The following is a 22,823-nucleotide window of genomic DNA, read 5'->3' as shown; positions in this document are numbered from 1 at the left end:
GTGGCCCATAGTAACTTTGGAGGAGCTGCAGGAATCCAAAGCTCAGGTGAGACGATCTATCAACCGGACAAACATTAATAAGTAGTGTTCTCAATAAATTAAGCTATTATAGACGAGTGGCATAAAAAGCCATAAAAAGGAGGTGTTTAAAGTTTGCAGGAACGGGGAAGCCGGTGAGAGCTGATGGGGTGGAGTTTCAGCTTTCAGCAGAATAATCTGTCGAGAGATGCAGCCCAAGTTACAGTGAAATGGTTTAGATCAAAGCATACTGGTTTGTTAAAATGGCCTAGTCAAAGGCCAGACCTAAATGGCTGTGGCAAAACTTGGAAACTGATGTTCACAGGTGCTTGCCCATCCATTCTGACGGAGCCTGAGCTATCCTGAAAAGGAAACATACTCAGCTTGCCTTTGCAAATTCCCAGTTATCCGGATCACAGCAACAGCAATCAGACTTAAATCGGAGGAAACTGCGCTTTTGCTCAATGTTTGCATTTTAAAGTTCAGTTGCCTCCAAGTTAATCTTGTTTTCCTGTTTGCAGCTTCTAGATGTATAAAGCTGATAGAGGCGCACCCAGGACTTGCAACTGTAAAAAACAGCAAAAAGTTGGTTCAGCAACACAGATTTGTATTCGTAAAAAGTCAGAGAATCTAGCATGCACAATGTATCCTGTTTTAAACTTCACAATAATTAATTATGCAGTCTTGGTGTCTTACCTAGAATCACAATTAGACAACCTAAAGTTAGTGATTGTAACTTAACTAAATATGGGGGGATTAAGAGGAATCACTGGTTTTGTGGGGCACTGTATCCTCTTAATCTGACCCTAGCAAGATGGATGTTGCTCTGCCTAGCTTCACTCAAATCCATCTGGGACATCTCCCATAGAGAGTGATTTCTTCAACCAATTTTATTGTCTAGCCAATCAGGACGCAGGGCTGGAGTTTCATAGATGTGACGTAGTGGAGAAGCGACCGTGACGTGAGACTGTTTTCATTCAGACAGCAATGGCGGCTCGCATCAAGGAAGCAAGCGTTAACATTGATGCTGCTATTTCTTCCGTGTTGTCCAATCTACCTAATATTGTTTCATTAAAAGAACATCAGAGAACGGCTCTGAAGGCTTTTGTTGGTGGAAACCATGTTTTCACCCTTCTCCCGACTGGATTTTTGGCAAGTTTTGTTTTCCGGGGCGCGTCCGTGGCGGAGCGGTTAGCGTGAACTATATTAGGAGGTATTTAGGCCACGTTCACACTGCAGGTCTTAATCAGATTTTTTTTGCATGGTTGTTCACATTTCCACATATATGCGACTTGTATGTGATCTCCTGTGTGAACTGAATGCGTTCAACCGAAGTGTCACGCATGCCGCTCGAGGACGCGATGACGTCACACGTAGCAAGCGTCCTCAGTGTTTGCGGAAGTAAACAAGGATTATAATGCTGGCCCACATTTTGCGGTCATTAATTTATTTTCTAACCGGAGCTTTCCCTCCATTGACTGCTCTTCTTATTGTAGTCCGCCATGGGTGTCGTCTTTCTTCCCGCTTCTGCATAGCAGGACGCAGAATAGTGACGTTTGTCGAGTATCGGTGACGTACAGGTCGGATAAATGCGACCCGGCTGTACAGACACAGGTCGCATTTGAAAAGGTCAGATACGTATCGGATTCAGGACCACATATCCAAGTGATTTGGGTCGCTTTTGAAAAAATCCGATCTGTGTTGTTCAGACTGTCATAAAAATATCAGATACAGGTCGCATATGGGCAAAAAAATCGGAATTGGGTCACTTCAAGCTGCAGTGTGAACGTAGCCTAAGTCCTCGACGTGGTTGGCCTGGAATCGACTCCAACCTGCGGCGCTTTGCCGCCTGTCTTCCACCCTCTTCCTTTCAGCTCACTGTCAATGAAACGCATGCCACTAGAGCCGCAAACACATAAAAAAAAACAAAAAACCTGCGTCTCTCTGACAGCGTCGCTCTCACAGCGTCACGGGTTAGCTTCGGTGTGAGTGGTTGAAATAGCACATAAAGATGACCGACTTATCCAATCATATGCAAGGATTTTTGATAAGGCCCAGCCTTCAACAAAGGCAATTCTTATGGAGAGGTCCCAGATGGATGTGAGTAGAGCTAGGCGGAGCAAAATCTATATGGCTAGAGTCAGGTTAGTATCCTCTCACAGTTTGAGCAAATATGTGTAAAATGCCATGAGTGAGGCCAAAATTTGTATTTTGAACAATGCTGCCATCTAAAGGATTAAAATGATAGTGTACACATGGAAGGAGAAATATGTCTTTGACTAAACTTTGACAATCCTTTTTTATAGATTCACTATTAGAGTTGTCCTAGACAAAAAACCCTACCCCAGTGGTTCGGGAAAGAAAAAGCAAGCCAAGCGGATCGCAGCCCAAAACGCTCTGAAATGTCTGGCTCTGGACCAACATCAACACACGGTAAGGCTCCACTTTTCTGCCAATCAAAACTATCTTAGCAAAGGGATCCAGAATCGGAGTGACGGATGAGGGTCATACACGTGGAGGCAGAGGTCAATTAAGTGGACCAAACAAAAATTAAAAAAGGCTTGGAGGTCGTGTAACAGAACCAGGATCTGGGGAATTTTTGAAGCCCAGAAAGTCTCAGCTCAATTCAATTCAATTCAATTTTATTTATATAGCGCCAACCCATGAAACATGTCATCTCAAGGCACTTTACAAAATGAAATTCAATCAGATTATACAGGTTGGGTCAGATTATACAGATTGGTCAAAAATGTCCTATATAAGGGAAACCAGTTGATTGCATCAAAGTCCCGACTAGCAGCATTCACTCCTGGAGAAGCGTAGAGCCACAGGGAGAGTCATCTGCATTGTCCATGGCTTTGCAGCAATCCCTCATACTGAGCAAGCATGAAGCGACAGTGGGAAGAAAAACTCCCCATTAACGGGAAGGAAAAACCTCCAGCAGAACCGGGCTCAGTATGAACGGTCATCTGCCTCGACCGACTGGGGTTACAGAAGACAGAGCAGAGACACAACAAGAGAGACAAAAAAGCACAGAAGCACACATTGATCTAGTAATCTGTTCTACATTAGATGGTAGTAGCGGGTGAGCCGTCTTCTCTGGATGGTGTCACAGCTAACAGAACGCCAGACCAGGTGTACCTACCATGAAGAAAAAAAAAGAGAGAGAACAAAGTGAAAAGAGAGAGAACAAAGGTGAAAAGCTGAAATGACAACAGTCATTTCAATGCAATGCAATGCAAAACTGGAGAACAGTAGACTGAAGAACAGTAGAAATCAGTAGAGTGAGAAAAATAGACCCTGATGTCCTCCAGCAGCCTAGGCCTATCACAGCACAACTATAGAGATAGCTCAGGGTATGAGCCACTCTAACTATAAGCTTTGTCAAAAAGGAAAATTTTAACATTAGTCTTAAAAATAGATAGGGTGTCTGCCTCACGGACAAAAACTGGGAGTTGGTCCCACAGGAGAGGAGCCTGATAGCTGAAGGATCTGCCTCCCATTCTACTTTTAGAGACTCTAGGAACCACCAGCAGACCTGCAGTCTGAGAGCGAAGTGCTCTGTTAGGAACATACGGGGTAATCAGAGCTTTTTACATTGCTTTGCTCTTCTTTCTGAGAGTTACACGATTGTATACCTGCACCAGAATTTCTGTACCTTAGGATTCTGTTTGAATAACCCCAGACTTATTTAGCAGCGTGTATTCCTCTTTGTTAACTATCTTATTTTTGTTTAAAGGTTGGAGATTCTTCAGTTCAGCAAAATCAGATGTTTAATAACAACTCGATTGATGTCAGGTGAGTAAATCAGTTTAACAATCTTGGGAATCTTTGGGCATATTGATTCAGGAATAAATGCCTCAGAAAAAAAACTTCAATAAAACAAAACAGTTTTATTGAAGTCCCCTCCAGCGATATCTGGGCCTTCCCCCGGGGCCTCCTCCCAGTGGGACGAGCCTGGACACCCACCAAAAAGAGTTTCTAAAAAAGTAAAAACAAAACAACTGGACTTTTTTCCGAAGTTTTAAGACGTTTCTGGATTAATGGCATCCGCTGGCATACAATGACCTTAACGACTCCCCATTACTAAGGGGTGGACCTGTTTCGGTTCAATTTGCACGTTATCTAAGCCATTACAAGGCCTTTGTTGGGCAGTACTATAAAGCTTGATACTCCACGTTACTCCAGACTTTTTGAATTGAGAAAGCTTCCTGGAAAGGAAGCGAAACGTCTTCAACCTTCGGAAAAAGTCCAATGTTTTTGTTTTTACTGTTTTGGAATAACCATGACCTGGATGACTGAGAATCTTCACCAGCTTACCACCAAAAGGAGGCTTCCAGGGGGCATCCTTTGGCTGGTGGTCATAGGATACAATCAGCCGTTTCTCCTCCTTGGGGTGGAAACGTTCCCTGTCTGTTTTGGCACTGTGGCACAGTTGGTAGCATTGTTGCCTTGCAGCAAGAAGGTCCTGGGATTTGTTAAATCTACCGCACCCTGTCGGCGGTGAAACACCCTGGGTTGCCCCAGCTCTTTACCCCTAGGGTGACCCCACTTGCACTTTAAAGTGTTTTCCAAATTATGACGCATGAAACAGAAGTCTGAACTCTAACTGGTTTAGTCTAGCAAAGTCAGAGAAATGTTTACAGACACATCAGCGCTGATGGGGTCCTGATCGAACACCACACAACGGCAATGAATGTGGCAAGAGCTCCGACTGATCATTTCTTAAGCATTATAAAGAAGTCTAGGTACACGCCCATGCAAGGACTGTACACTTCCTAACATGTCGTCAGTAAAATAATGTGTCACCACTTGGGTGCTATCTGATGACCTTGTGTCCCAGACTGTCTAGGTGTGCATGCCGCTCCCAGGACCGACGTTCCACTCGTTCACCCCATTTCTACATTCTACTCATACGCCGCATTTCTAACAGTTTGAATCCCATTCTGGGGTCTTTCTGCATGTTATGTACTCCCTGGGCATGTGTGGGTTCTCTCTGGTTACTCCAGCTTCCGCTCATAGTCCAAAATCAGGACTCTGAATTGCCTTGTGTTGACTTGTGATGGACTGGCAATCTGTCCAGGGTGTATTCCTCCTCTCTCCCAATTATCACTGGAGATAGGCACCAGCAATATTCCCCTTCAGACCCTGCAAGGAGAGCGGGGTATTGATAATTTATGGACGCTTCTAGTTGTTCATAATATTACAGCCTGTATATAACACGGCTCCTTTTCAGTTATTTCCTCCGATGTGCACAAGGTGCTGGTATTCCTCATCCCTCTAATTTTGAGTCTTTTATGTGTTCGCCATAAACTGTTCTGGCTGCACCCTTGAGCGCATCGAAGTTCCACTCTTTGCGTTCCTCTGATTTTAGGTTACCTAAGTAGACATTCAGGTAATATAGGCTGGATGTTTGTTAATCACCTCTGAATCGTTGTGTCGGTATCTCAATGCTTTGAAGAGTAGATTTTTATCTAATCGTTGTTTTATTTAAGGTTGTCACAAATTTGAAATGTCCCTCTGTTACAGTGTCAACCCAAACAACCTGAGTTTAAACTCACAAGACACCAGCTTTAAGCCGACAGGCTACGTTGAGGCTCTCAACGAGCGCTACCAGAATAAAGACACCCTTCCTGAATATATAGAAGTAGAAAAAAAAGGACCTCCTCATGACCAAACGTAAGAATCTATTCAGCTGGTACAGTATTGGCTGAGCCTACACAGCTGAAACATTTAATGATATCAAACTAAACATACATGCAAATAACAAGATCCTTTTTCTTTAATGCAGATTTTCCTACAGAGTAAAAATTGGCACAAAGGAATTCCCTGTTGCTGAGGGTAAAAGTAAAAAGGAGGCCAAAGAGAGGGCAGCTCAGCTGGCATGGTCCGAGCTTCAGGAACAGTCGGATTTCGACAGCAAGGTAGAAGATGTTCTGATTCTCTGGGTTAGGGTTAGAACGTTCTTCACTCTTCCTTTACCTTTCAGGTGTCTGTCAGATCAACAACCTCTGAAGATGAAGGAGCATCCTCATCACAATCAGCTCAATCAGTCCATCACACGTAAGGCTCTCCCTGACAAAAGTAGCCTAATAGACTGTGGAGCTGCATACTATAACTAGACTCATGTGGACATACTTGTGTCTCTTTCAGCGAGTCAGCTGAGTCATTATCACAGAACATGGATACGGGTGACTCGATAATATTTATTGATTCCTCCAAACCCTCCAATTCTAAGGTTTGTGCCACCGTACTTAAGAAAGTGGAAGAGCTAAAGCATCAGTCTTCTTTCTGTATGATAACTTAAAACAGTCCATTAAATTACATGATAAGACCAAGCCAGGACATGTTTAAAGTCTGATTAAAAAATGTGTCCTTTCTGCTACAAGGGACGGGCATTTATCGTATCGTTTTATCGTTATTGTGAAACGTTTTTTATCATGATAAAAATTTGGCTTTCCCCAGGAGAACCATAAATTCCAATTGGCTTTCTCTGAAAACCCCAAAAACTGCTAGTATTGTCATTTTTTATATTTTTTGCACTTTTGGTTCCTTTAGTTCAGTCATAAACATCAGTAAATTCAAAAATGTACCTGCAGTTACTGTGTGGGATTTGGTGACTAAAAATCACACTATTCTATGCAGCTAGTGTTGTAATGAAGCCTATTTTCAACTTTTTAAATGTTTTTTTATGTTATTAAATATATTTTTAAATCATAGCATTTGCGCTATAATTAATGTGCCATGCAGTCACAGCCATCAGTGACTTAAAAAAGACAGCAAGAAGCTGTAAATAGACTTTTATCATCACTTTTATCATTATTACAATAGTACCACTATATATCATGATAAAATTTAATGTCTGCATCGCCCATTCCTAATTGCTAGGTATAAATATCTGTAGAATGACAACAAGCTTGATTTATAAAATCGGGCATAATAGCCTGGAGCCCTAAAGTACTGGTGAGTGTACATGCCTGTCAAAAGTATTCATAATCCTTACAACCTCAAAGTGCAGTGCATTTTGGGTGGATTTTAATTGACTGACCAACACAATGGGTTAAATTCTTTTTAACTCTAAATAATTTAACTAAAATTGAAATTAGGTGTGGCTATTTTGAAAAAGCTTTAATATAAACCTGGAGCTTTGGCTGCATGTTCAGAGTCGCTACTCTGCTCTAGGGTGAACCTCCTCTGGAGTTTTTTGTAGCCTCTAACAGGATTACCTCTACATTTTCCCTGTTTTTAGCTCAATGTAAAAGCTTAATGCCATCTTTCCTATATCTGCGGAACAAAAAATATACTTCTGTCATCATCTGACCAGAGCACCTTCTTCAATATTTGCTGGGTCCCATGCACACCTTAATTCAAACTTTAAATGTGAACTTATTTCATCAATGTTTGTTTTTCTTTCCACACCTCCATAAACGCTAAAATTAGACCCTGAGCGTAACGGTGCTACAAGCTAAGCTAACATTATGACACGGATGTTTCAGAACAACATAAAGCTGACGCATATCAGCGAAGTTGTAACCCGCCTGGACAACAGATCTGTAACTAGCGTTAGCTGTTATTAGCTTTGCGGACAGCCCAATAACTGGGTTCTGTTGCGGTCTGTATCCTTTGAGCTGCATCCCGCAGCGCTGCGTGAATGCATATTGAAACAGCGAAACAACACATGTACAAGTGTTCAATTTTTGTTGTTTATAAGTTAATGTTTTAATTAATTTTAAGTGGTGCAAGAGCAGCACATAGTACACTGGCCTAGAGCACCCTCTTGTGGATATAGACGGTAATGTTTACTACTTGGTTCATGTTAGTCAGTATGATTTACCTTTTAAAATTCATATATAAGTCACACCTGATTATAAGTTGCAGGATCGGCCAAACTATGAAAAAAAAATTAGACTTTTAGTCCAAAAAATACAGTAATTTTATTTATATAACGCCAATTCACAAACCATGTCATCTCAAGGCACTTTACAAAGTCAAATTAAATCAAACAATACAGATTGGTCAACAAATTTCCTATCTAAGGAAACCCATCAGGTTGCATCGAGTCTTGACAGGCAGCATTCACTCCTCCTGAAAGAGCGTAGAGCCACAATGGACAGTCGTCTGCATTGTTGATGGCTTTGCAGCAATCCCTCATACTGAGCAAGCATGAAGCGACAGTAGAGAGGAAAACTCTCCTTTAACGGGGAGGAAAAACCTCCAGCAGAACCAGGCTCAGTGTGAACGGCAATCTGCCTCGACCCACTGGGGGTTAGAGAAGACAGAGCAGAGACACAGAAAAAGCATTGAAGCACACACTGATCCAGGAATCCTTTCTATGTTATATGGTAATAGGGGATGATCTGCCTCCCCTGGATGGTGTCACAGCTAACAGAACATCAGACCAGGTGTACCTACTATGAAGAGAAAAAAGAGAGAACAAAAAGTTAAAAGCTGAAATAACAACTAACAATGCTAATTGGAGAACAGTAGGAGAACTCAGCAGAGTGAGAAAAATAGACCCTGATGTCCTCCAGTAGCCTAAGCCTATAGCAGCATAACTACAGAGATGGCTAAGGATAACCTAAGCTGCTCTAACTATAAGCTTTGTCAAAGAGAAACATTTTAAGCCAAGTCTTAAAAGTAGACAGGGTGTCTGCCTTACGGATCAAAACTGGGAGTTGGTTCCACAGGAGAGGAGCCTGATAGCTAAAGGATCTGCATCCCATTCTACTTTTAGAGACTCTAGGAACCACCAGCAGACCTGCAGTCTGAGAGCAAAGTGGTCTGTTAGGAACATACGGCGTAATCAGAGCTCTGATATATGGTGGTGAATGATTATTAAGGGCTTTAGACATGAGAAGGAGAATTATCAAGTATCATAACTATGCACTATTTTGTGTTGATCCGGTACATGAAATGACAAAAAAAGGAACATTGAAGATTGTGGTTTGTATGTCATGAAATGTGGAAATCATGTAGTTGTGTACAGGTAGCATCGTAGTGTAGTACTGGGAGTAAATAGTGAATAATGAGGTTCTAAAAGAAATTGTGGCTAAAATTTCTAATAAGAAAACACTACACATTTCTTATCAAGTTTAAGGTAAAAATATCTGATTTAATCTATTGTGGATTTTAGATTGACAGACCAGCTGGATCTGGAGAAAATGCTTCATCGCTCATGTCACAGTAAGTCTTGTTTAAATGATAGAGCACTTTGTCTTGTGTGGTTTTGTTCTTGTGGAGACGTGTGGAGAACTAATGAGCAGTTACTTCAGCAGCTAGTGGCTCTTGCTGCTGGCTAGCAGAGGTGCTGTTTGGGCCACCAGAGAGCAAGGGGTAGAAAGGGATGCACCTCCCCTAGGTTTGACTCTCAGCCTGGGCCATTAAGGGCCTGTTTTCTCTCTCTGCTTCCTGTCTTGTCTTCTAAAACTGTAAAATAAAGGGCACTATAGGGTGTTTTCAGCTGACGTCACGCTCACGTGACTACTCAGCGCGTCCGCCATATTGGGTGGCAGTCGTTTCGCACCGTTGACCTGCATTGTATGACGCCTTAGGCAGTATTGGAAGTGAACAATGGGGAAAACGTGTTTAATGGTTGGTTGCACGGCCCGTGGAGGTGGAGATCAACGCTTTCTATCGCCTACCAGCCGTAATAGTGAATCAGTGTGAAAAAAAAAAAAAAACAGCTGTCTGAACAAGCCGTCACCTATGGCTGACACGGTTATCCAGGTCCGATTTGGACGGTGTTAAGCTGGAATACGCCAGAGTCTGCGGTGCTCACTTTGTCACAGGTAATTAACTGTTAAGTATTTAAAACATATAAGAAGAATATATTAATAATAGGGCTTGGGCGTTATGACTTATTACTTTCCACGGCTGTCGTGTTGACTGCCTCCGCCGCCTCTACTGCCTATTACTACCGCATACTGTACTCCCTCTCTCAGCCGTGTTTTAATTTGATTAATTTCACCTTAACTTATTTTCAACCATGGTAAACCGTTGCTGTATTGTGGGCTGTAACAGCGCAACACATGATCGCCATGGGAAAAACATAGAAACAGATTAATTTTCCACCGCTTTCCTGCCTGGAGGCGCAACCACGGAGAACAACTGTTAGCGATAACAAAGAGTCGTCGGCTCGCTTGGATCGCGGCTGTAAGTCGACCGAACATAACTTTCCACAGTATCCCGATGTCAATGAGAGTGTGTTCTAAACGTTTGAAACACATAGCAGCTAGTTAAAAGTCCATTACATGCGCGAGTGGTTGTTAGCGCTAACGGTTAGCATGAGCCAGAGCCCGGCTCAGCGCAGCTTACCTTTGAACGAGTTACAGAGATAAAGAGATCGTCGGCTCGCTTGGATCGCGGCTGTAAGACCGAACATAACTTTCCACAGTATCCCGATGTCAATGAGAATGTGTTCTAAACGTTTGAAACACATAGCAGCTAGTTAAAAGTCCATTACATGCGCGAGTGGTTGTTAGCGCTAACGGTTAGCATGAGCCAGAGCCCGGCTCAGCGCAGCTTACCTTTGAACGAGTTACAGAGATAAAGAGATCGTCGGCTCGCTTGGATCGCGGCTGTAAGACCGAACATAACTTTCCACAGTATCCCGATGTCAATGAGAGTGTGTTCTAAACGTTTGAAACACATAGCAGCAAGTTAAAAGTACATTACATGCGCGAGTGGTTGTTAGCGCTAACGGTTAGCATGTGCTAACCCGTCTGTACGCAGCTTACCTTTGAACGAGTTGCTGTGTTCCCACTGTTTGCTGGCTTTATGATCTGCAGCTCCTACCGGCGCCAATACGGTAAATACAACTTAATTTTTCACTGGTCATTGTTCTGCTTAAATAATTAAAGCCGCGAGCGGCGTCGATCGGCCTTGCAGCCAAGCGCCTTAGCGCACCGCCCGCCTGCGGCGGGCGGTGCAACACATTTGCGTCGGATTATTTACATTTTTACCATCTTATTAAAACTCACCCGTCCACGTATGATGGCGATTTCCTTGATGTACATAACCAGATGTGAACTGGTTGTGAGCCTCTAGATCCTTGTAAGCTCTCATTTCCTCAAGAGTGTGCAGAGGGTTTTCACCGAACACCAGGTAATGCACTATGTCGCCGTGCTCTACATTTGGCCAATCATCTGGATAAGTGCTAAACAAGGCACCGTGGAGGGCATACGGGTCCATATGGTCGATCACGGAACATTTCCTCAGATATACGTCCTTATCTGGTCGCTCTAGCGTGCTGGCGTACTTATCCATTCGCGATACGATAATACGTGTAAGACAACTAGAGATAAGGAAGTGTGCCACCCAATATGGCGGACCGGAAGTTGGCCAGTGACGTCAGTGAAAACACCCTATTGCTACAGATTTAAGAAAAGGCTAGACTACTAAGAGCATTGCTCATTCAAGTGCAAAGTTTGCATCATCTAAAACCTGAACGCAACACTTTACCAGTAGGTAAACACTAGTTATATGCGTTATGTTTACACCCTGTCATGTCTCTGTAAGACCATTGTTTAGATTTCTGCTGCTTTCTGAACCGAACAGCATTGGTATGCTAACTGCAAGCTAACTGCATGTGACTAACTTTGACTTCAAGAATGTCCCACTTCTTATAAATGACGGGTGCCAGTTTTGTCCCGTCCGTCCATCCATCTTCTTCCGCTTATCCGGGGTCGGGTCGCGGGGGTAGCAGCTTCAGTAGGGAGGCCCAGACGTCCCTCTCCCCGGCCACTTGGGCCAGCTCCTCCGGGGGAATCCCAAGGCGTTCCCAGGCCAGCCGGGAGACATAGTCCCTCCAGCGTGTCCTGGGTCTTCCCCTGGGCCTCCTCCCGGTGGGAGGCGTCCAGGAGGCATCCTAACCAGATGCCCGAGCCACCTCAACTGGCTCCTCTCGACGTGGAGGAGCAGCGGCTCTACTCTGAGTCCTCCCCGGATGACTGAGCTCCTCACCATATCTCTAAGGGAGAGCCCAGACACACTACGGAGAAAACTAATTTCAGCCGCTTGTATCCGGGATCTCGTTCTTTCGGTCACGACCCAAAGTTCGTGACCATAGATGAGGGTAGGAACGTAGATCGACCGGTAAATCGAGAGCTTTGCCTTTTGGCTCAGCTCTCTCTTCACCACAACGGATCGGTACAGCGCCCGCTTCACAGCAGACGCTGCACCAATCTGCCTGTCGGTCTCACGCTCCATCTTCCCCTCATTCGTGAACAAGACCCCAAGATACTTGAACTCCTCCACTAGGGGCAGCACATCCTCCCCAACCCGGAGAAGGCACTCTACCCTTTTCCGGTTCAAGACCATGGTCTCGGATTTGGAGGCACTGATCTTCATCCCGGCCGCTTCGCACTCGGCTGCGAACCGCTCCAGTGAGAGCTGTAGATCACACCCTGATGAAGCCAATAGGACCACGTCATCCGCGAATAGCAGAGACGCAATCCTGAGGTCACCAAAACGGATCCCCTCAACACCTTGGCTGCGCCTAGAAATTCTGTCCATAAAATTTATGAACAGAATCTGTGACAAAGGGCAACCTTGGCGGAGTCCAACTCTCACCGGAAACGAGTCCGACTTACTGCCGGCAATGCGGACCAGACTCTGACACCGGTCGTACAGAGACCTGACAGCCCTTATTAAAGGGCCCTGTACGCCATACTCCCGGAGTACCCCCCACAGGATCCCTCGGGGGACACGGTCGAATGCCTTCTCCAGATCCACAAAGCACATGTAGACTGGTTGGGCAAACTCCCATGCCCCCTCCAGAATCCTGCTGAGGGTGTAGAGCTGGTCCAGTGTTCCACGGCCAGGACGAAAACCACACTGCTCTTCCTGAATCCGAGATTCGACTATCCGACGGACCCTCCTTTCAAGAACCCCCGAATAGACCTTACCAGGAGGGCTTAAGAGTGTGATTCCTCTGTAATTGGAACACACCCTCTGGTCCCCCTTTTTAAATAGGGGGACCACCACCCCAGTCTGCCAATCCAGGGGAACTGCCCCCGATGTCCACGCAATGCTGCAGAGCCGCGTTAACCAACACAGCCCCACAACATCCAGAGCCTTACGGTACTCAGGGCGAATCTCATCCACCCCCGGGGCCTTGCCACGGAGGAGCTTTTTAACAACCTCGGCAACCTCAGCACCAGAGATGGGAGAACCCGACCCAGAGTCCTCAGGCTCTGCTTCCGCAATGGAAGACGTGTTGGTGGGATTAAGGAGGTCTTCAAAGTATTCCGCCCACCGACGCACGACGTCCCGAGTCGAGGTCAGCAGCACACCACCCCCACTATAAACAGTGTTGGTACCGCACTGCTTCCCCCTTCTGAGACGCCGGATAGTGGACCAGAATCGCGTCGAAGCCGTACGGAAGTCTTTCTCCATGGCCTCTCCGAACTCTTCCCATGCCGGAGTTTTTGCCTCGGCGACCAGCCGAGCCGCCTGCCGCTTCGACTGCCGGTACACATCAGCTGCTTCCGGAGTCCCACAGGCCAAAAAAGCCCGATAGGACTCCTTCTTCAGCTTGACGGCTTCCCTCACCGCTGGTGTCCACCAGCGGGTTCGAGGGTTGCCGCCGCGACATGCACCGACAACCTTGCGGCCACAGCTCCAACTAGCCGCCTCAACAATAGAGGCGCGGAACACGGTCCATTCAGACTCAATGTCCCCCACCTCCCTCGGGACGTGTTCAAAGTTCTCCCGGAGGTGGGAGTTAAAGCTCCGTCTAACGGGGGACTCTGCCAGATGTTCCCGGCAAACCCTCACAATACGTTTGGGCCTGCCAGGTCTGACCGGCTTCCTCCCCCACCATCGGAGCCAACTCACCACCAGGTAGTGGTCGGTGGAGAGCTACGCCCCTCTCTTCACCCGAGTGTCCAAGACATACGCCCGCAGATCAGATGAAACGACAACAAAGTCGATCATTGAACTGCGATCTAGGGTGTCCTGGTGCCAAGAGCACATATGGACCCCCTTATGCTTGAACATGGTGTTTGTGATGGACAATCCATGATGAGCACAGAAGTCCAACAACAGAACACCACTCGGGTTCAGATCAGGTGGGCCATTCCTCCCAACCACGCCCCTCCAGGTCCCACTGTCATTGCCCACGTGAGCGTTGAAGTCCCCTAGCAAAACGAGGGAGTCCCCAGGAGGGGCACTCTCCAGTACCCCTTCCAAGGACTCCAAAAAAGGTGGGTAATCTGAACTGCTGTTTGGCGCATAAGCGCAAACAACAGTCAGAACCCACCCCCCCCACACACACACGAATGCGGAGGGAGGCCACCCTCTCGTTCACCGGGGAGAACCCCAACGTGCAGGCACCGAGATGAGGGGCAACAAGTATGCCCACCCCAGCTCGGCGCCTCTCACCAGGGGCAACTCCAGAGTGGAAGAATGTTCAGCCCCTTTCGAGGAGACTGGTTCCAGAGCCAGAGCGGTGCGTCGAGGTGAGTCCGACTGTCTCTAGTCAGAACCTCTCAGCCTCGCGCACGAGCTCAGGCTCCTTCCCCACCAGAGAGGTGACATTCCACGTCCCAAGAGCCAGCTTCTGCAGCCGAGGATCAGAACGCCAAGGTCCCCGCCCTCTATTGCTACCCGTTGCACATTGCACCCGACCCCTTTGGCCCCTCCGACAGGTGGTGAGCCTATCGGAAGGGGGACCCATGTCGCCTCTTCGGGCCCGGGCTCCATGGGTAAAAGCCCGGCCACCAGACGCTCGCCAACGTGCTCCACCTCCAGGCCTGGCTCCAGAGTGGGGCTCCGGTGACCCGCGTCCGGGCGAGGGAACACGAAATCCAATAATCTTGCTCATCATAAGGGGCTTTTTGGGCAGGTCTTTGTCTGGTCCCTCACCTTGTCAGTTTTGTCCCTTCAAACAATATTTCTTCATGTATATCAGTGTTTCCCGCAGAAACTTGCTTATGCGAGGCGGACCGACTCGCGGAGGGGGGGGGTGGTTGGGGTGGACGACACGTTTTCCGCGGAGCCGAGCGGGGGGGGGGGACGACGACGACACGTTTTCCGCGGACAGACTCGCGGAGTGGGGGTATCCATGTGTTTTTTCCATGCCATTCACGCACGCGCGAAAGCGCGTGTTAACGTCACTTTTTTTTTTTTTTTTTTTTTTGGAATGTTGGCGTGGCAGTAGCGTGAGTTTGGCGTGGCAGCCGCCACGCCAAGATAGCGCTGCGGGAAACCCTGTATATACACTGGCTCGGACTTTTGACAGAAGTTTTATATTTTATAGTGGTAAAGATTTAATTCAAATACTGTATCTATGGTTGTTTTTGGATGACATCAAGCCAGCTTCTGTGCAACCATACATGTGTTTCAACAGAAAGATTATTTGTTTAAGAAATTACTAACATGGAGAAAGCTTTGTGTTTCAGTTGCTTTACATAGCAGAAATTTGCACTTCAGCAGCTGCTGCTGTTTTAGCTTGAATTGCTTTCAAGAACTTCTTCTCTAAAACTGAGACTGATTTGTGCTGTAGGGCAATCTAATGATTGTTCAGAACTCGGCACAATCCCACCTAAACAAAATATGTACTTGTATTAAACCAGTTTTGTAGCACTTTGTGTTTTAAGGGGAGCAGTAGAATAATAATCTCTGTCCCTGTTTTGTTTCAGAGAGTCTACTGAGCCGTCACAGAGCAAGGCGACAGGTTCATCTGACCGTACCGAAGGTTCTTCCCAACCTTCTACAAACCAGGTTTTCCTTTTGTGTTTAAACCACTGGAAATCCCATTCTAAGACCGGGGGGCGGGGGTAGGGGAGAAAAAACTTTTGTATTTATACAAAATTAACCCATAGGGATAGGTGTCTACGACAAATGAAATAAATTGACTCCTAGCCTCACAACAACACCCAGATCTAATCAGTCCCTTTAAAATCTGCCTTGAGGCATCCGTGTACTGAGATCAACTCAGCTCTGGTGAGCCACATCAGGAGCGTTCTTCCTGTTCCAGCGTTATTAGCCCACACATTGAGCTTACTTTAAGACTACATCAGGATATGCTGGATAAAATTACAAGTTGGACTAGTGGTGGTAATAAAACCCCGGATGTACATATGATTTTTTTAATTTAGTGAATGAGATTAGTGTTTTTGAATCCCATTAATGATACAATATTGTTGCTATAGATGCAGTTTAGCTCTCCTTTTTGGCTTATTTTTTAAATCTGTGAGGAAATATTGCTTCTAAAGGCTGAAGATATAGTATTTATATTATTTCTAGGCTATTGTTCTAAGTTAATCCTTTTTAAAACACACACAGTAAAGTGTTTTTAATTTTTTTAAATTTTCTTTTAGATTGATGTGGAAGAACACAAATGTGCAAATGCAAGTTCCCCATCACTCCAGTCAAGGTATTGAGAAACATTTAATAGCTCTTAAATCATGAGCTGGAATATGTTTTCAAGTTCAGTTTAACACTTGTATTTGTCTTGTTACTGAAACATACTTTATAAATAAACTTACCTTTGCCTTGCCTTACCTCAGCACATTTCTTCATGTCTAAGCAGTTCTCTTAATGTCTACAGATTCACATCAGAGTTTGAAATCCTGAAACCTCTTGGTGAAGGAGGTTTCGGTTGTGTTTACATGGTAAAGGAAAAACTGCTGGGCAAGGATTATTCTGTGAAGATCGTTCCAAGAGCAGAGTGAGTACATGGGGCTACTTTGGACACGAGAACAGAAATATTGGTAAATGCATTCCAGTTTAACTTTTACACTCTGTGTGATTTAAATTGTGTTGTTGTTATTGCTTAGAAAAGCTTTGCGAGAGGTGATGGTGTTATCTGAACTCCAACACGACAACATTGTCAGATACTACAACTGTTGGGTCGAGGATTCAAAAGTGCAACAAGAGAGAATCCAAAAGAAACTGAAAGAGTAAATGTTTTCTCCCCTGGTTTCGAATAACTCAATTCCTCTTACAGACCAACAATAATATCTCACTGACCCCTCTTTTTTTATCTGCAAGTGAGAGATCTGAAGAGTACCTTTTCATTAAGATGGAGTTGTGTAACTCTGCAACCCTTCGACAATGGATTAATGAGATGAATGAGAAGGATCTACAGCACTCCCAGAGAGGAGCAGAAAGTCTTCCTATTGCTCAGCAAATAGTCAGCGGAGTCGAATACATTCACTCCAACAACCACATTCACAGAGACCTTAAGGTGAGGTTTGGGCTTTCAAACAGCCGGTTTTTGTTTAAAAAAGAAAAGCTTTTCAAGGTTTCTACAATCTGGAAAGAAATCAAGTCTAAAGGACCGCCCCAAGATGGCGGCTGTAATTCCTGCGCAGCGACAGTCAATGCGGGGTCTACTCTTGTATTATGTCTATGGTTATACTGGCAGGAATGTTTCTTATCCAACATAATGCAAGCTATCCTTTCTTCCATCCTTCTTTGTGTCATTTCTTCCTTTCTGTACAGCTTCCATGTTTAAACCTTTCCCCTAGTACTAATATCTGCAATTAATTAATTGTGAAGTTTAGTTATTTTTAAAATTAGGTACTTAGAGGACTGAGAACTCTGAAAAGCCAAGTCTGGAAAAGTCTTGAAGTTTACACAATTTATTTTACACAATATGTTTAAGATTATTACCCGCACAGTCAAAGGGTCGGTTGAGACCTTAGTTTATTTTTTAGTATTTGAGTTTCTTTCCATTATCTAAAAGTTATTTTAGTTTTCTTTACGGATAAGTTGTTTGATCCAGAAAGTTTGATAGCCAATTTAAACAGTGATTGTTGTTTTTTTACTGCTCAGCCTAGCAACATCATGTTTGGAAAAGATGGGAAGGTGAAGATTGGGGACTTTGGTCTTGTCACCACTGACAGGAGTGAAGAATGGACGGACAGAACTCAAGCAACAGGAACCCTATCATACATGGCTCCAGAGCAAGTTAGTAAAATTATTTGCTAAAAACACGAGCATTGGTTTTATTGTTTAGAAAAGTATTAATTTTACATGTTCAGCAAAATCTTATTTTTGTTATACATCTGTCAAGCGTTAAAGTGGAGATATACTTTTAAATCCTTCCTCCCATTTAAACCATTCAGTTGTGGTCTATATAACGTGGAACTGCAATGCATTGAATCCTTCGTTATTGTTGCCCCAATGCTCCTCCTTTCGACACCTGATATGAGGTACGTCTGAGAGTAACTAATTTTGGTGCTGTCTCTTTAAATCTATAGGAGGCCCTTTTTTTAGACTATTCAATTCAATTTTATTTATATAGGGCCTATTCACAACACATGTTATCTCAAGGCACTTGAGACAGACTAGACAGTCCAGGAACTGCCTATATATCTTTATATTCTTTTTGGGTCATATTTTTCAATCTGTTCAAATTTCTGTTCTCTGTTACATTTTTTGAACAATAATGTCACAGTATTTGCTGCAGAGCTGCTGCCAAACAAGGCTATGAACTAGTGATGGGTCGATGAGGCGTTTCGACACATTGCCAAACTGTATTGATACTGTGCCGATACTGTGTCACTGAATACTGACACCTGCTGGACCTTAAAAATCCCTACAGGCAACCTGGTTGACAGACTTAAAGGTATACTATGCAACCGGGGTTGATTTTCCAGCGAGGCTCCCCCCAGAGGGCGAAAGTAAAAGTGCACTGTCGTAAAGATGCTCAGCTGTTTTCCTGGTTTGTCCGTAAAGCCAGGCGCGGTTGTTTTGAGCTTAGCAGACAGGCGAACACAGCGAATACAAAAGTCGAAAAAACGGCAGTACAAACAATGACTAACACAGTGAAAGTATGAACATGCACACAGAGAGAGAGAAACCATTCCAATGCAGTGTTTCCCCTAGGAATTTGGGACGACCGCCGGGGGGGCGTGGAGACAAACTTTGCACCGCTGACCGGCTGAGCGGAGCGGGGCGCATATCGAGTTAGTTTTATTTTTTTATTATTATTTTTTTGGAATGTCGGCGAGGCGGTAGCGTGAGGGAAACCCTACAATGTTACTTACAATCGCATCAGCAGAAACGCGAGGTCCGCGTCAGCCTTGCAGCCTTCTATGCTCACCCGTGTACGACTCCTCTCTCTGTCCAGAGCCCTTTTCCTCTTTCTTGCCTGCTCCAACATGGGCTTTCGCTGTTTTCTCGCTGGTTCCGCCATGATAACTGCACAAATATCGCCACTGCGCTACCAACGAGCACACCTTTCACTGCGGGCGTGTAGCAGTTCTCGCCGTAAAGCAAGACCGACTCTCGTGATGCACACGAGACTTCTGAGCCTGTGTGTGCGGGCCGACTGCTCCTGCAATTGCAAGTGCGGTATTTCCCCCACAGACCACCAGGGTGGCCGAGAAAACCTTTGTTCAACCTGAAATGACTCATTTAATCATCCAAAACGGTATGGAACATATTAATTAACTGAAAAATGTTGCATAGTATGCCTTTAACTGACACTGATTAGATGACCAAGTATACACAATACAATTTAAATCATTGTATTATCTTATATTTTCATTTGAATCAAACATATATTTGATTTTTTTTTTTTAGATACAGTCAATAAACAATGTGAACGAGGATGCTTGTGGACTGACTTTTTTATTTATTTATTTTTACACATTTTTTGCTGCCATGTCCTTTCAATGCTGCTCAACCATAAAGGCGTTTGCCCAACCCATCATTCAGCGGTGCGCTCCGATCAGCACCTGACGCTCACTGAGCAGACCGAGGTACACCATCACACCAGAGTTGCAAAATAGTTAAAAATTAACCATTATTAACCGTTATTTTGTTTACAGTTCAGCTTGGATTTTATTTACTGTGCAGCATAGCTTTGCTGTGCGCGCTGCTGTGCGCGAATGCACACGCGTGCAGCTTAGAGGGAACAGAAACAGTTTGGCGCGTCAGTCAGTTCGAAACAGTTCCTTTATCGGTCACGTGACTTTCCCGTGTCGATACGCTTTATGAGCTTGACACATGTGCCGACGCATCGGACCCATCACTACTATAAACTTCTGGCGAAACAGTTTCTCAAATCCGCCATTTTTATTTCTTGCCACAATTTTGTAGTCCAAGCTAAAGGATGTCAAAGCTACAAGTGGACAGTTGCTCACCGTGCCCCAGCATACTACAAACATGGCTGATCGGGGTGGACTGGAACGCTCTGTGACCTGGAGGGGGGCAGAGTGTGAATTGCCTCCTTTAGATTTAAAGAGACGGCATCCAAAACCGGTTCCTGTCAGACACACCTCAGAACAGGAGTAAAAAGGCGGAACATGGGGGTAAATTGATGAGGAAATCAGACCAAAGCTTTGCAGGTCCCCTTTGTATAGACCACAACTGGATTATATCAATGTGAAAAGGAAGGATTTAAAAGCATGTTATGTCCACTTTGAGTTTGATTCCCCATGTTTGGGATATGACAAGGTTGACAAGTATGCTTTATCTAAATCCATGATCCTACGAGACAATTTGGGTTATCCTGCGAAAACGTGGTTCTGTGAGCTAAAGTTGACATGTGGGTGTGTACGCGTTCTTGTTTCAAAAATGGTATTTGTTGTTGTTTTAACAGAAGACTAAAAGATATGATTGTAAAGTGGACATATTTTCTTTGGGGCTGATCTTCATTGAACTCCTTTGGAAAATCTCAAGTAACCACGAAAGATCAAAGGTAAGTCTTTCATAAAGACATCAATTTTAAAGCAAAAATATATAATTAACTTACTCCAAATGGGTTATAACTATTTTAACGGTTTTCCCTAACATGTCTTGTAGATTTCTGTCCTATTGAACCGATGTTTTATTTCATAACTACATTGTGACTATTAGACTTTTGAAGATGCAAGAAATCAGAAGTTTCCTGAAGAGTTTTCACAGGCATTTCCCCTAGAGGTACATTTTTATATTCTTCGATCCCTGCTGAGTTATGCACAAAGTTCACTTATAAGACAAATTGTCCTGTGGAGCCTCGTAGCAAAATGAGTTTCATTCTTTATTTTTAATTTCAGCACCTAATGATGAAATGTTTGCTGTGCGACAATCCCGAACATCGACTTGAAGCAAGTCAACTAAAGGCAGTTCTGGAGAAATTAAAGGCATACTATGCAACATTTTTCAGTTAATTAATATGTTCCATACCGTTTTGGATGATTAAATGAGTCATTTCAGGTTGAACTAAGGTTTTCTCGGCCGCCCTGGTGGTCTGTGGGGGAAATACCGCACTTGCAATTGCAGGAGCAGTCGGCCCGCAGTCACAGGCTCAGTAGTCTCGTGTGCATCACGAGAGTCGGTCTTGCTTTACGGCGAGAACTGCTACACGCCCGCAGTGAAAGGTGTGCTCGTTGGTAGCGCAGTGGCGATATTTGTGCAGTTATCATGGCGGAACCAGCGAGAAAACAGTGAAAGCTCATGTTGGAGCAGGCAAGAAAGAGGAAAAGGGCTCTGGACAGAGAGAGGAGTCGTACACGGGTAAACATAGAAGGCTGCAAGGCTGACGCGGACCTCGCGTTTCTGCTGATGCGATTGTAAGTAACATTGTAGGGTTTCCCTCACGCTACCGCCTCGCTGACATTCCAAAAAAATAATAATAAAACAATAAAACTAACTCGATATGCGCGCCGCTCCGCTCAGCCCCCCCCCCGCTCCGCTCCGCTCCGCTCCGCTCAGCCGGTCAAATAAACATGCAAGCATATCGAGTTTTATTATTATTATTATTATTATTATTATTATAATCTTTTTTTATGTTGGCGAGACGCTACCGCGGCGGCTGCGGCTTGGCGAGGCGGTGGCGGTAGCGTCTCGCCAACATAAAAAAAATAAATAATAATAATAATAATAATAAAACTGGCGAGGCGGCGGCGGTCGCGGCTTGGCGAGGCGGCGGCGACCGCCTCGCCAAGATAGCGCTGCGGGAAGCTTGATGTTCATACCTTCACTGTGTTATTCATTGTTTGTACTGCCGTTTTTTCCACTTTTCGTTGCGTTCGCCTGTCTGCTAAGCTCAAAACAACCGCGCCTGGCTTGACGGAGGAACCAGAACAGCTGAGCATCTTTACGACAGTGCACTTTTACTTTCGCCCTCTTGGGGGAGCCTCGCTGGAAAATCAACCCCGGTTGCATAGTATACCTTTAAGTCAAAGACAACATCTGCACCTGGAAAATCACACAGTCTGACTGTCAAAAGAGTGAAAGTTTGGTTGGCTAGGAGGAGGAGAAGCTTTATTTTCTCATGATATGTGAGGAAAGTTGTCAACAATATGCACTTTTAAGGAGTACGTTACAAAAAGTACATCACATCAGAAAATTTTGCAAAAATTAACAACATATTGTGAGTTTAAAATGTGTCTTACAACAATTACAATTTAAATAATAATGCTTGCTCTAAATAACCATTTTTTGCGGGATTTTAACAGCGGGTGTTCTGGTTCTTCTCTGGAAGCTATTCAGCTTTGTAAGTTCTATTAATCATAGAAGTTGTTCTTTTTACTAGGATTGTGTTTATGCTGGAGGGAAAAATTACGACAGGCTTGTTGGGTTGGGTGCCAGAAAGCAAGCTGAACATTTTTATTAAACTGTTACCCCTCTGAAACATACATTATGCCTTCAGTTTTGCAATTTGATGCACTTTAATTTACTGTTTATAATGTAAAACAACCAGCTGCTCTAGTTTTTAAACAATGTACAAAAATAAGTTTAAAACTAAATGTGTGCTAAGTCCATATTTTAGATTTTGCGTAGCTTTATATTTCAAAGTTTCATTTTTTTAAATACATTTTCTTCCGTTTCAACAACCGAATTGACATTAGTTTAAAATCACGTTT

The 22,823-nt window shown here is 44.4% G+C and overlaps 1 protein-coding gene across 4 annotated transcripts in view; it reads left to right on the top strand.

Moving 5' to 3' along the window:
- eif2ak2 (eukaryotic translation initiation factor 2-alpha kinase 2) overlaps positions 1–22,595 on the top strand; it is a 47,144-nt gene extending 24,549 nt beyond the window's left edge. The window contains exons 2-18 of one of the 4 annotated variants that reach the window (XM_036126032.1): positions 2,325–2,451; positions 3,758–3,816; positions 5,548–5,697; positions 5,810–5,942; positions 6,008–6,081; positions 6,172–6,256; positions 9,152–9,201; positions 15,660–15,741; positions 16,341–16,396; positions 16,571–16,690; positions 16,800–16,922; positions 17,014–17,209; positions 17,800–17,934; positions 20,576–20,674; positions 20,833–20,895; positions 21,012–21,092; positions 22,132–22,595. In XM_036126032.1, the coding sequence (XP_035981925.1) occupies positions 2,325–2,451; positions 3,758–3,816; positions 5,548–5,697; positions 5,810–5,942; positions 6,008–6,081; positions 6,172–6,256; positions 9,152–9,201; positions 15,660–15,741; positions 16,341–16,396; positions 16,571–16,690; positions 16,800–16,922; positions 17,014–17,209; positions 17,800–17,934; positions 20,576–20,674; positions 20,833–20,895; positions 21,012–21,092; positions 22,132–22,176 (1,678 nt within the window). In that variant the 3' untranslated portion in view covers positions 22,177–22,595. Of the gene's footprint in view, positions 1–2,324; positions 2,452–3,757; positions 3,817–5,547; positions 5,698–5,809; positions 5,943–6,007; positions 6,082–6,171; positions 6,257–9,151; positions 9,202–15,659; positions 15,742–16,340; positions 16,397–16,570; positions 16,691–16,799; positions 16,923–17,013; positions 17,210–17,799; positions 17,935–20,575; positions 20,675–20,778; positions 20,896–21,011; positions 21,093–22,131 lie in introns of those variants that run through there. The other 3 variants (XM_036126026.1, XM_036126029.1, XM_036126027.1) reach the window with 3 other exon arrangements.
- The last annotated feature ends 228 nt before the right edge of the window (positions 22,596–22,823 follow it).

The sequence above is a fragment of the Fundulus heteroclitus genome, chromosome 22, assembly GCF_011125445.2.
Source record: "Fundulus heteroclitus isolate FHET01 chromosome 22, MU-UCD_Fhet_4.1, whole genome shotgun sequence".
Classification (NCBI taxonomy): Eukaryota; Metazoa; Chordata; class Actinopteri; order Cyprinodontiformes; family Fundulidae; genus Fundulus; species Fundulus heteroclitus.
Note: the sequence above shows the minus strand (reverse complement) of the source record. Positions and strands in the feature narration are given on the sequence as shown.